This window comes from Squalius cephalus, assembly GCF_949319135.1.
Source record: "Squalius cephalus genome assembly, chromosome: 23".
NCBI classification, from domain to species: Eukaryota; Metazoa; Chordata; class Actinopteri; order Cypriniformes; family Leuciscidae; genus Squalius; species Squalius cephalus.
In genome coordinates, this window is record NC_137144.1 from 18,035,043 (window position 1) to 18,049,450 (window position 14,408).

A 14,408-nucleotide genomic window follows, 5' to 3' on the forward strand; every position below is an offset into this window, starting at 1 on the left:
TATAGCACATAATCATTTTGTAGAGTATGAGGCACCAATATCACATGGTACAAATGCTATTTGTTAATAACCTTTAAGATTATTTTAAAGAAAGTAATTGGCAATTTGTTTTAATTTCCTCGGGGATTAATGATATTTAAGACTCACAACACTTCTCAAATTTAATTAACCTAAATCAGTCAAAATGTTAAGTTATATTAAGTTATGTTAATATTAGTTTATAATTTAAATCAACCTTACAGGGAAAAAAAGTTTCAGAAATATCAACATTAATTTAGAAATATCATGTAATAAAAGGAGAATACAGTGATAAGAAGACCATACGAGTATATGGTATCATTGCTAAATCCCTGCTTCTTTATATTTGTTTTTTAAAGATGTTAAGCTTATCATCTCTAAATAGAGACAAATAATTATTTCTATGAATTTAGGGCCTTGGCCTATAAAGTAATGAATAAACCATAATTAAAACTGAGTCAGAAATAATCCCTAAGGATGCCATGATAAAGCTCAATGCAGTTTGTTTTTTCAATGCAAAATCCTGACCCATTTATCTACAGCATTAATTGTCAAAACACTTCAGAAGTCTAATTTAAGGAACAAAAGAGAATGTTAAGTAGTTGCACGAGGCAGCATCATGTCACTTGAGTGCTGAAACCGCATCCACTTTATAACATGACACTGCACTAATTTACAGCCTCAAAATGTGTTTACCATATTTTTAATTGGAAGGTTTTATCCTCTGTTTACATATAAGATTAACCAAACACCATTTACCCATTCAGGAACAGACAGAAAAAAATTTGAGCGTGCGTTATTTTTTCTCTAAAATGACAAATATTTAATTTGGTGGCTTTCTAGACACTTGCAACTAAAGATTTATGATGTAGTTTTTTTTTTTGTTTTTTTTTATATGATTTCTGCTGATGCTCATCTGAAACCTACCAGTAAACAAAATTGTTCATGGAATTAGTTTGATGAAGATCATCATGATGAAGACCTACTGCATTAGATGTGAGAATTCACCACAGAAATAGTTCACCCAAAATGAAATAATACAGAATTAAAAAAAAAAAATCTCATATTCTCAGCAATTAAAATATCAGTACCTCTTTTATTATTTAATTGTGCTGTATTTGAACAGATGATTTTTCAACTGGACGACACGTCCATCCTGAGAATCTTACCACTTTTTACAATGTCACACCCCATTACACTCACACAAATAAGACTCCACATACACACTCTCTGGCCAACGGCGAGTGTACCTACAGATGATGAATAACTTAAATAGTACAGGAAACTGTTACAGTTTTGTAAAAGCAACCTACGTAACTCAGTCACACCATAGAAATGTCATTTTAATATAGTTGATGATGCTTTGCAACACATAATAGCTTAGGTCTGTGTAAAGTCACCTGTAGAAAGGTATCCCAGATTATCATTTTGAACACCAGACTGAGATTTTATACATGAATATATTGTAAGTCTTGGTTACTGACCAAAATTTCAGGTTAAAAAAAAATAAGCCACATTTGTTCGACAAACAAGTCAAACAAGGTTAGAATACTACATAAATACAGACCTCGGCAAAACAGGTTGCATAAAAATTCCCATAGGGATATAAATATATGTATATATTATCAATATAAAAATATATATACAATAAAATAGTTCTTTACAAAAAGTCTTTAAAACACAACAGGAATTACATCAAGTCCATGTGTCCATTGGTCCCATAGAGATCTGAAAAAGCACAATTTATCCTCATAGCAAATATGACCTATGAAAAAAATAACGATCAGTCAGTACATACAAAGGACTTGCATTAGAAAAAGCAAAAACATATCTAAGGTTGGTCTGGTACGGAGGCCCTAAGAGGACATGAAATGTTTTTTAGTTATCTCGCAAAAATACTGCATTCCCACAAGTCCCTTTCACGAAAGTATTGCGTTCCCCCAGAGACACTTTGTATTTCTCTTGCAAAAGTATGGTGTTCCTCTGAGAAACTTTGCATTATCTTGTTCTCACACAAAGGAATTGCGTTCCCATGAGAAACTTTGTGTTTTTTGAGAGCGAATCCAAAGGGAAACACAATACTTTTGCAAGAAAACGCAAATGTTTTGTAACTGAACGAAAATGTTTAGCAAGCAAACAAATGTTTTCCGAGCGAACGCAAAGCTTCTCAGGCGAACAAAATCATTTTGTGCGCAAACAAACTTCTGCGAGTGAACGAAAATGTTTTGCGAGCGAACGCAAAGCTTCTTGGGCGAACGAAACCATTTTGTGAGCAAACAAACTTTTGCGAGCGAACGCAAAGCTTCTCAGGCGAACAAAATCATTTTGTGAGCAAACACAAACCTCTGCAAGTGAACGAAAATGTTTAGCAAGCGAACACAAATGTTTTGCGAGAGAACGCAAATATTTTGAGCAAACACAAATGTTTTGCGAGATAATGAAAAGTTTCTCAGGAGAACGCAATACTTTTGCAAGAGAACACAAAGTTTCTCGAGGGAATGCAGTCATTTTGAGAGAGAACGCAAATGTTTTGTAAGCAAACAAATGTTTTGCGAGATAATGCAAAGTTTCTCAGGGGAACACAATCCATTTGCGACTGAACTCAAAGTTTCTCGGGGGAATGCAATACTTTTGCAAGAAAACGCAAATGTTTTGTAAGCGAACGAAAATATTTAGAGAACAAACACAAATGCAAATGTGCGTTTGTGAGAATGCTAAGCATTGCTCCAATCACCCTGTCCCTTTAGGGGCTCCGTAGATTAGTCAGTAACATTTAAGATGATGCTTGGTACAAGGTCGACTGTGAAATGACTCACATGATTACTGCTTCTTCAGCTTCTGAGGTCATTTTGGTCAAAGATGATGTGGGTGGCAAAATAGATGCCAATTGCACCAAATATGGCAGAGGAGGCGATATACGCGGTGACGGACTCTGTGAACTGGACGATCATGCCCATGAAGAGGGTAGGGAAGACCTGAGACAGAAGGAAGGTGCTGTCCAGAATGGCAAAGTCTAGTCCCACTCCACGTTTCTCAAAATCCTCTGATTCCAGACCATTCTGATTGTGCAGAGGTGGGTAATACTCTGGTTTATCTCTATTGTAAGGAGCATGCCCGTTGGAAATGCCACTCTTGTGGTTGAGATCTCCAGGGCCATTGTCTAGTGTCAGACAAACAGAGTCCCTTGTGATGGTAAATCCATTTGTGTGCGTTTTTTTGGTTTTGCTGTTTTGCATGTACACCTGCGATGAGAAGCAAGAGAGACATCACATATGTGACAAATATATCTAGCTTTTATTTTAGGGCTTCTTGTAATTTTATAGGCACCATACAAGGATGACAATAAATGATAAGGAAAATGTCTTAGTTTTACAGTGTATTTTTGTTTGTATTAATATTCATATTAAAGACCTATTATGTACTGTGTATATACACACTCACCTAAAGGATTATTAGGAACACCATACTAATACTGTGTTTGACCCCCTTTCGCCTTCAGAACTGCCTTAATTCTACGTGGCATTGATTCAACAAGGTGCTGAAAGCATTCTTTAGAAATGTTGGCCCATATTGATAGGATAGCATCTTGCAGTTGATGGAGATTTGTGGGATGCACATCCAGGGCACGAAGCTCCCGTTCCACCACATTCCAAAGATGCTCTATTGGGTTGAGATCTGGTGACTGTGGGGGCCATTTTAGTACAGTGAACTCATTGTCATGTTCAAGAAACCAATTTGAAATGATTCGAGCTTTGTGACATGGTGCATTATCCTGCTGGAAGTAGCCATCAGAGGATGGGTACATGGTGGTCATAAAGGGATGGACATGGTCAGAAACAATGCCCAGGTAGGCCGTGGCATTTAAACGATGCCCAATTGGCACTAAGGGGCCTAAAGTGTGCCAAGAAAACATCCCCCCACACCATTACACCACCACCACCAGCCTGCACAGTGGTAACAAGGCATGATGGATCCATGTTCTCATTCTGTTTACGCCAAATTCTGACTCTACCATCTGAATGTCTCAACAGAAATCGAGACTCATCAGACCAGGCAACATTTTTCCAGTCTTCAACTGTCCAATTTTGGTGAGCTCGTGCAAATTGTAGCCTCTTTTTCCTATTTGTAGTGGAGATGAGTGGTACCCGGTGGGGTCTTCTGCTGTTGTAGCCCATCCGCCTCAAGGTTGTGCGTGTTGTGGCTTCACAAATACTTTGCTGCATACCTCGGTTGTAACGAGTGGTTATTTCAGTCAAAGTTGCTCTTCTATCAGCTTGAATCAGTCGGCCCATTCTCCTCTGACCTCTAGCATCAACAAGGCATTTTCGCCCACAGGACTGCCGCATACTGGATGTTTTTCCCTTTTCACACCATTCTTTGTAAACCCTAGAAATGGTTGTGCGTGAAAATCCCAGTAACTGAGCAGATTGTGAAAAACTCAGACCGGCCCGTCTGGGACCAACAACCATGCCACGCTCAAAATTGCTTAAATCACCTTTCTTTCCCATTCTGACATTCAGTTTGGAGTTCAGGAGATTGTCTTGACCAGGACCACACCCCTAAATGCATTGAAGCAACTGCCATGTGATTGGTTGATTAGATAATTGCATTAATGAGAAATTGAACAGGTGTTCCTAATAATCCTTTAGGTGAGTGTATATATGTGCTCACAGTGTTTTTGTAAGAAATTTTACAATATATTTGTACTGTTTTTATAATTGACATGGATGTTAAAATTTTATATCAGTAAATGTTGCAAGCTGGATTCTAACTGACCTTTCTAATAATATAAAAAAATACAAAAATATTTTGACTCTATATACAGAATATGTATTTTCTATACAAGCTAAGAGAGAATATATATATATATATATATATATATTAAAGCATTTAATGCCTACCTCTTTCTCTTTGTGGTAGTGGCAGGTGAGCGTGTAAGGCAGTGTCTGCAGCGTTGCATAGGCAAAGCCAGTGAGGGCCGACATAGCTGTGACCAACAGCACACTCTTGGACAAGCAGATGACCAGAGCAGAGAGGGTGAAACACACCATGCTGCTCAGATAGACCGTCCTGGACCCGAAGAGGCGCACCAGCCTGCTCATGGCCAGCGAGAAGAAGGTTGAGGTAGCGCACTGCAGGAACAGGCCCAGGCTGCCCATACGGATACCTGTAGAGGTGACATTAGAGAATTTCACAATAGAAACTACTTAATTCTGATTTAGATTCAATATAGTATTGATTCAGAATCAGCACTTGATTCTAACTGGTGAATCGCAGTATTGTACAAAAATCAAATAATTGTTTATAATGCTGCATAAATATGCTTGAACTGTTATTTGTTCAACAAATCAGCATATTATAGAATGATTTCTGAAGGATCATGTAACACTGAAGACTGGATTAATGATGCTGAAACTTCAGCTTTGCCATCACAGAAATATATTATTTTAAATTGTAATAATATTTCACAATATTACTGTGTTCTTACTGCGTTTTTTTATGAAAATAAATGCAGCCTTGGTGAGCTTAAGAGACTACTTTCAAAAACATTAAAGAAAAAATGTAATGACCCCAAACAAGTGTAGTGTGTGCGTGCAAAAAAATAAAAAAAATAAAATTACAGTTTTTGGTAGTACTATATTTCGATAGTCCACTTTAGACATTCTAATCTACAAGTACAACTAGAAGTAACTTTGCAACTACATGTCTCAGAGTATTAGTAGACTGTTAGGTTAGAGTTTGTAGAATAAGTTACTTATAGTCAGTGACTGTCTGTAGAATGTCTGGTGTGTGTGTGTGTGTGTGTGTGTGTGTGTGTGTGTGTGTGTGTGTGTAATCATTATAAATTATAAAATAATGTTAGTGTGTATCATTACTCCTTACATATATTGTTAACTGACCTTTATTATACTTTAAATTCAGTGTGTGTACCATAATTTGATGAACAAATGCATGTCCAGGTAAACAACATTCCCCAGCCCTTGCGGATTTGACAGATGAGGTCATTTCAAACGGTTTGGTTTGCTTTGACCATTTGAGCATAATGGAGAATGCTTCCTTTGAATACATCCTGCGAGTGATGTTGACTAAGGCATGTGTTTGCAGGCTTTGGCGTTGTACTTCAAACAAGCCAGGAACTTTCCTCACAGTAGGAATTCATCATTTAAACACAATTGCAGAGGTGCCGAGATGTTCACTGAACAAGTATCTCAAACATTTTTCGTTGCATGGTGCAGTTACACAGTTTGCGGTCGACTGCACTGACAGACTTCATTTGTTTGCATACTGATCTTGACCACATCTGTCAAAATGTTTTGCTAAAGGAGCGTTCTGCTGGTGTCAAAGCTCAGTGGGAGCCATCCAGATGGGTGTAGATTTTGTAAGCCCGTTGTTGACTAGCTAAGGACATGCATTCGTGTTTATGAACATTGCTGGAAACTTAAGCACAAAGCTGACGGAGGCCACATGTGGAGGTGAACACAAGTTCACAGTCTAGAGACAGACGATCTGACTAGAAGACGGAAATTAAAGACCACCAATACCAGGAAAACAAGTTCATGGACAGTGAAAATGATTCCTTAAAAAAAAAAAAGCCTTTTGGCCATAGACAGACAGTCAAATGAGTTGAAGATCTGTTCATTATTATGCATTATTATTTAATGTCCCTTAACATTAACAGAAACGCCTCTTGAGTAGGAATGTATGACGCATGAGTCACAGAGCAATCTGAAATAAATATCATCAATCAACCTCTTGGGGAATCAAGTAATGAACTGCTTAAAATGCAACATTATGACAAAACAAAAAGTTATTTTTTACCATCTTAAACATGTTTATAGTGTTTATAATGTTTGTAAATGTTTCATTTTATTTAACGGTAGGCTATACATTATTTTTTAATGTAATTTTCTCTCAACAATGCAATTTTGAAAAACTAGAACAATAGCCTGGCTAAATGACATTAGTGGAAAAATATGAATCACTGTAAAGACCAGAAATGTGCAGAATAGGTTCGATTTTGATTTTATGTTGGTTAAGTCTTACTCACCTTCATCATAGCGCTGCCGGAGAGCGGTTCCCGGAGCAGCGCTGGGAACTCCTTCGTACAGTCCCTCGCCGACGAAATCTGTGTAGAAGAGCATGAAGGACATGACACCCATCCAGCTGCAGAGTTGCGCCAAACACAGCTGTCGCATGACGCGCGGCACGTGGCAGTAGCTGCGATAAATGACCGGTGTCATGGACCAGCAAGTCCTCAGCAGGCACATGAGCGGGCCAGATTTTAGAACCCGTAGCTTACACTGAAACAGATAGCAGCACGAGCGTGGAAAACACCGCCCAGGCTCCGACGGTGCCGGTTCTATGGTGGACGAGGGTTCCTCTGATACTTTCATGGTGACTAATACGCTGACCACGAAGATGAGGATGAGGAGGGAGAACAAGCACTCAGCCTGACCTCCCAGGTAGAAGGACAGGAGCCCACCGCTCCAGTCCAGGGCGGGTAGCAGGTAACCCACGCAACCTCCAAGGCTAACCATAAAGGAGAACATGGCGAAAGCCTGTCCACAGTCGTCCTGTTCGCGGTAGAGGTCCGAGAGTAACGCCTCCAGTGGTGTAAAGCACACCTGCCCGCAGAAGTCTAAAAGGCCCACGCCTAGGATGAGCAGGCCCACCTGGAGAGCCTGGTTGCGGCGGGTGCTGCCCCAGCTCAGGTTGGCGGCCAACACGTCAGCATGTGGTATGATCAAAAGGGCAATGAGAACACCCAACGACAGCAGCCATATGAAGGGTCGACGCCGGCCGTAGCTACTGTTGCAGTGATCGCTGGCTGAGCCAATCAGGGGGATGAAGAGAAGTCCCAGAACAGGTCCAATACCTAAGAAAAATGTCATATGAATATTAAGGCAAGACACCCCAGGAGAATAGTGTAAAACATTAACTAACAGATATCACCATACTTCCCCAGTTGATTGATTATATATATATTTATAATGGCTATACAAGTTCATGAAATGTTGTTTAAATATGCAACCTAGGCATTATCTAATTAAATATGCACTCATTTGCAAACATTTCCAGAACAGAAATCAGAACATTGGATAAAACCAGGTTCAAAACCAAATACATTTTCACCATGTTTTTAGGAATAAAAAAACCTTCAGAATGTACATAGGAATACAACTGTAAAAGTTTGGTATAAGTGCTACTGAATTGGAGATTTCTGGCTCTGTACATGAGAAAAATCTCTCATTTTTGAGAAAGATATGTACTGTAATTGAAATCTACAGATGCAAAATAGATGAAGTAGAATAAAAAAAAACTTTAAAGTCAATTTGTGCCTTTTCTTTCCATTACACTCTTAAAAATAAAGGTTCTTAATTGGCATTGATTGTTCCATTAAGAACATTTAACATCCATGGAACCTTTTCAATGCATAAAAGGTTCTTTATAGTGGAAAAAGTTTCTTTAGATTTTTAAAAAGTTCTTCACACTAAAAAAAAAAGGTTCTTCTATGGAATCATTGAATTTTTTTTTTTTGATTTGCCTGTATATTCTCGCCTTCAACTAAAAGAGAAATAGTCACGGGAGAATCACAGCTGTGGCCTCCATTCCTTCATCTCTTGGCTTGGTCTTAAGCCTGCTGTAAAGCTGCCTGTAGTTTAAGGTGACCAATCTCTGGCCCAGCTCCCTCATCTCCACAGCTTTTCTAATTAAAGAAGATGACTCAGTCCACTGGTTTGGCACAGATTCCCATTTTGATTCATGTCTAGATCTTCAGGAGCTATTTTTATTCAAGTGCGTAGTGGAAAGATGTCCTGAACATGCTCAAAATGCAATTAAAAAATGCTGTAAAAACCAATGAACTAATTGACAAATTATATTACATTTAACAGGACAATGCATTAAATAAAATTATTACTGTAAATTAAAATTCAGTTTTAATTAAGTTCAAATTACCTTATAATTTACAAAACACATACTTGAATAATGCATGAAAAAACTAAAAGGACATTCCCAGAAGTCTTCGCATGAGGGTTTGCATTTGGTTATCCCTTATTTATACCTAAATAGTTGTTTCTTACTATTTTTGTTATTGTTATAATCTGTATGGTGTTTTGTATATTTTATGATGTGTATGTTACGTGTAAAATGTACAGACACCAAAATGCCACCAAATGGACTTTTTTTACAGTCTACTTTAAAATTCTTATATACACTAGTGTTCAAAAGTTCTTAAGATTTTTGAAAGAAGTCTCTTATACTCACCAAGGCTGCATTTATTTGATATATATTAAAAGTTATTAAAAACAGTAATATTGTGAAATGTTATCACAACTTAATTGACCTAGTTTCTATTTTAAATATAAATGTCATTTATTCATTTGATGCAAAGCTGAATTTGTCAACATATCATTCTAATATGCTGATTTTCTGCTCATGAAACATTTCTTATTATTTTCAATGTTGAAAAGCATTGTGCAGCTTAATATTTTAGTGGAAACAATGATACATTTTTTCAGGATTCTCTGATGAATAGAACATTTATTTGAAATTGAAATCTTTTGTAACATTATAAATGTATTTACTTTCACATTTGATCAATTTAACGATGTGTTCTTGTGGAAAAAAGTGTTAATAATAAAAAAATAATAATAATCTTTTCATAATTGCACCTCAAAAAACCTCAAACTTTTGAACGGCAGTGTAATTTTATGGTGAGTCATGGTGAGTAATTATAACGTTTGCAAATAAGTGAAATTCACATACGTCACATTTCCGCAAGAGAACTTTTCCATTTAAACCGGAAAGTGGAAGCAGGAGGGGACTATTACACCTAAAACTATTAAGGCAACCACTTTTTAAGGCACTGAGCAGATATTGACAAACCATGTGAGGAATACTGTCGAAGAGAAACCATGGAAGTGAACAGCCAAGGAAAGTGCCTATAAAAAGATTTATTTAACAATGTCGGTCAACAGCGCATGTAAGTCAACACATGCTGTTTTTCCCAAAGTGAAGGGCGAGTGGGCTTCCTTTTAAAGGTGCCTTTGTGCTGTTCGCGACAGTTTGAGACAATTAATCATGTTACTCTTTTATATAGCCTACTACACAGTGCAATTCATTATACCGGTAGTCATTATAGCTCAAATGGAAAAGCACAGCAGCAAGGTCATGGGTTTAATTTCAAGAGAAAAATGTACACCTTCAATGCACTGTTAGTTCAAAAAGAGGTCTCAACACAACTGAACACATGACCATCAAACTGGTCCAAAAAGCTCAGACTAAGGCATGTATTTCTCAGGTCATCATAACAGGAAAATTAATAAAATGCCTCCAAAACCCATTTCGTTAACAAACAGTTCAGCAAAACCTCTGGAATCACATACAACCACACTTGAAATCTCTCCAAATGAGCAGCAATGGCCTTTTGGTGGTTTTGAAAGCACTTAATGGCAACGACATTATGAGTTTATAAAGCTTGTGAATGGAAATGAGCACAAAGGATCTTTCTTTGCTTTCCACTGCAGCTGTTGACAAAGAGAGCGGTGTGGAGTATGTATTAACACACCAAATATCTTCAGTCCGTCTGGTGTGAAGTGACCACATGCACGTTTGTGAACTGCTTTCCTTCTGTTTTGGTTGCAAGTCTAATAGTCTTGGAGAGAGATTCATTTACAGCAAAAGCCATGTGGAAGCCATTTGTGGGCACAAAATAATGCATCTGTAATGCATATGGCACGCTGAAAAATCTCAAACACAGAGGCCAAATATTTAGAGTTGTAGGTCTGGTTGTTCTAGGACAAAAAGAACAAAAACAATCACGCACCTCGCTGTATTAAAACAGATTTATCCTGGACACTGTCTCTAGTGGACAAAAACACATGATTCTCTTGACACAAATTAAATTGTTCTGGGACGTGGCCTAGTAGTACATAAAAGCCATCTAAAAAAATTATATATAAAAAAAATGTATACAAAATATGTGTAATTAATATATTACATGCATTTATTTGATCAAAAATACAGTAAAATCTGTAATATTGTGAAATATTATTACAAATTAATATGACAGTTATCTAATTTAATTAAAAGTTAAGATAACAGTTATCTAGTTTAATTTATTTAGAAATGTAATGTAATCCTTTGGTGGCAGGTGCAGTCTTCAGTGTCACATGATCCTTCAGAAATCATTCTAATATGCTGATTTTCTAAATATTTTTGGAAACCAATATTTTTTTGGTTCAAAAGAACAGCATTTATTTGAAATGTATAACATTATAAATGTCTTTACTTTCACTTTTGACCAATTGATGCGTCCTTGATAATAAAAGTATTAATTTCTTTCAGAAAGAGAAAAAAAATCTGTATATACACAGAATAAAGTATTTAGTCACATTTGATCTATTTAATGCATCCTTGCTGAATAAAAGTATCAGTTTCTTAAAAAAATATTTTCTGACCCAAACTTTTGAACGGTAGTGTATAAAGATTTAAACTAATAATTATTATTTATATATATATATATATATATATATTTTTATATATATATATATATATATATAAAGACCACTGAAGAGTAGATCTTCATCTACCTGTTTTTTAAAGGTTCCAATCGATTACCAAAGTGACATTTTTGAAAATGCATCTCAAGACCCCTAAAACAAATTAGGAGAAATGGAAAATATGCGCATTTAAATAACTCATTCGACTGACTCTGAGGCAGCCCATGATGACTATATTATCTGCTGAAAGTCCAACAGAATTTTAACAGGATGCAGTAAAACTATACAAGCTTCCATACAGCTGCTGACCCCTGGAGCCTCTGGGCCTCTTCCTGCAGCCCGGTGCCTTCCAATTAGCACCTGATTACCACCTGGATGGGGCAGCGAGTGATTTAGCCAGTAATTATGATAATGACCCCCCATTATAGGATCAACTCCTTAATGGGAAACAACCTTGACTTGCTGTTTACAGCGTAGCCCTTGGTTTAAACATTGGATTGACATTCCACAGTTAAGATGAAGCCTTACCTAAAACCATCGTCATATACTGTTCCTCCACGCCAGCTTCCAGCAGCAGAGGCGGCACGTAGGTGATCCCAGCTGCCACGCAGATCTCCAGGCCACATGTCAGCGAGTTCAGTAGGACCAGACGCCACTGAGACCTCCATCCAGTCATATTTACACAGGAAGGGTTTACCTTTCTCCCGTGTGTTGGTGTGAAAAGTCTACTGAAGCTTGCTGGAGAAGGAGAATGGCGCAGGGTTGGGTGCCCAGGGACGAGATGGGCACGTGGGGTGCGGGAGGGCAGAGATGCGGACTCTCAACGGGCTCAGATGAACTTGGGGATCCATCGTGTCTTCAGCATTCTTGATCTGAAAGGAAGAGTGAAGTCACCTTTACTTATATATCACTTCATAAAATACAGATTGTTTTAAAGCAGCGTCACAATAATAAACAGAATAAATGAAGCAAAATTCTGCAATAAGCAACTCTACAGAAGACAATAGTGTCCTTATTCGGCGAAAGTCATTTCAATGTTGATTCAGTTCAGTTCAATAACTGTGTGAAGTTCAAATATGAAAGAATTTAAATTCTGCTATATGCAGCTCTACAGAAGACAATAGTGTCGTTATTCAGCACAAGTCAGTTCATTGTTGATTCAGTTCAGTTCAGTTCAATAACTGTGTAAAGTAAAGTTCAATTATGGAACAAGTTCAATTCTGCTATAAGCAGCTCTATTGTCGTTATTCAGCGCAAGTCAGTTCATTGTTGATTCAGTTCATTCATTAACTGTGTAAATATCATCAATTATGAAACAAGTTAAATTTCAGATAAGCAGCTCTACAGAAGACAATAGTGTCATATTTCAGTTCAGCGTTGATTTAATTCAGTTCAATAACAGTGTTGATGTTGCAAAATTCATCAATTATGAAACAAACTTGATTCAGCTATAAGCATCTCTACAGAAGACAATAGTGTCATCATTAAGCTCAATTCAGTTCACTTTTTGTTCTCATCCAGTGTCATCAAATCGACAATATTACTGAATTTTAAGCATCTTTTAAACTAAATAAAAGGTGTGCATGATCCCTTTGTGTGATGGACAGTATGAAACACATTCCTGCGGAGGTTTTTCTCCCCATTCTTCACCCTCAGGCCACACTAAGGTCACCCTGTCTGAGGCCCGCCTTCCCTACGCTCTCTGTCATTAGCTCGTTCACTCAGGGCTGATTCGACCGGGCCTCCTCAATGCAGTTGCCACCTCTAATTAGCAGCCTTTGTTCATGAAAAGCAACATTAATGAGTCAGATTTTTACTGCTTCCAGTGGAGAACCGAGCATTGACAGCGTTACTCTGTGGCTGCTTTTTGTTCACCGGGGGAGAGTGTGCAATTATGAATTTTTTATGACTAATATCAGGGTTTGTTTTCTTCAGCAGGTCACTCATGCTTATTCTGGAACATTCCAGTGAGACACACTGTGATGGTTGTTGACTTGAATATTCAAGTCTAGGAGTCTGAACTGAAGTTTACAAGTAATGAAACTAAATTTGTAGTAACAGAAAACAAATTCACAGTGGTGTCCATGCCGTGACACGTGGATTCAGGTAAAAATCTATTCAACTAAATACTCAGCAAACAAATATAAATACTCAGAAAACTCATTTAAATACTCAGAAAACTAATCTATAGAGATTTCCAAACATAGGAGTGGCAAAATGTATTTACATTCAAAATGTCAAATACTATAAGCAATTTATGTGAAAATACGTAATAATAGACAATACGTTATTGGAAAGTTACTGTACTTCTGTTCAGTCATGGTAAATCATAATTATGAAATACTAAGTGATATATAAAAAGTCATAATTATGACTTTTTGTCATTACTTTGTATAATTTTGACTTATGAATTTGTCAATGTTGACTTTTTATGTCATATTTTGACTTTTTGTCAATGTTGACTTGTGTCATAAATTTGACCTTTTACGTCATAATTATAACTTAGTATGCCATACTTTTGACTTTCATAATTATATGGCTTTTACATGATTTCCCAAAACATGATTAGGCAGAAATGGGCTTCCATCAAACAGTTACATCAATAATAAAGATAGCACTATTTTAAATAAAAGTATAAGTACATATAAAAGTATATATATATTTATTATATTTAAATAATATTTGAAAAAGTTACTTTTTTTGTTGAAGTAGGTTGGCCATAATTATTAATAGGTTTATTAAAAGTATTTTCAAAAGATGGATACGTCATCTTGTAATCTTGACTTAACACACAACCTCTGAAGAAAAGGCATACACTGAATAGTACATTAAAAGCTGTTGATTCATTGTTTCATTAATCATCTGAATAGTCAATAAATCCTTCTA

At 36.8% G+C, this 14,408-nt stretch overlaps 1 protein-coding gene across 1 annotated transcript; it reads right to left on the reverse strand.

The window, feature by feature from the left end:
* Window positions 1-1,649: 1,649 nt before the first annotated feature.
* LOC307151437 (solute carrier family 45 member 3) lies at window positions 1,650-12,317 on the reverse strand. Its single transcript, XM_079859459.1, has 5 exons — window positions 12,051-12,317; window positions 7,067-7,894; window positions 4,920-5,185; window positions 2,835-3,260; window positions 1,650-1,783 (listed from the first exon to the last, which is right to left on the reverse strand). Exons 1-4 carry the CDS (start codon window positions 12,196-12,198, stop codon window positions 2,850-2,852), a joined length of 1,653 nt encoding a protein of 550 aa, XP_079715585.1. The 5' UTR covers window positions 12,199-12,317; the 3' UTR covers window positions 1,650-1,783; window positions 2,835-2,849.
* Between the last annotated feature and the right edge of the window lie 2,091 nt (window positions 12,318-14,408).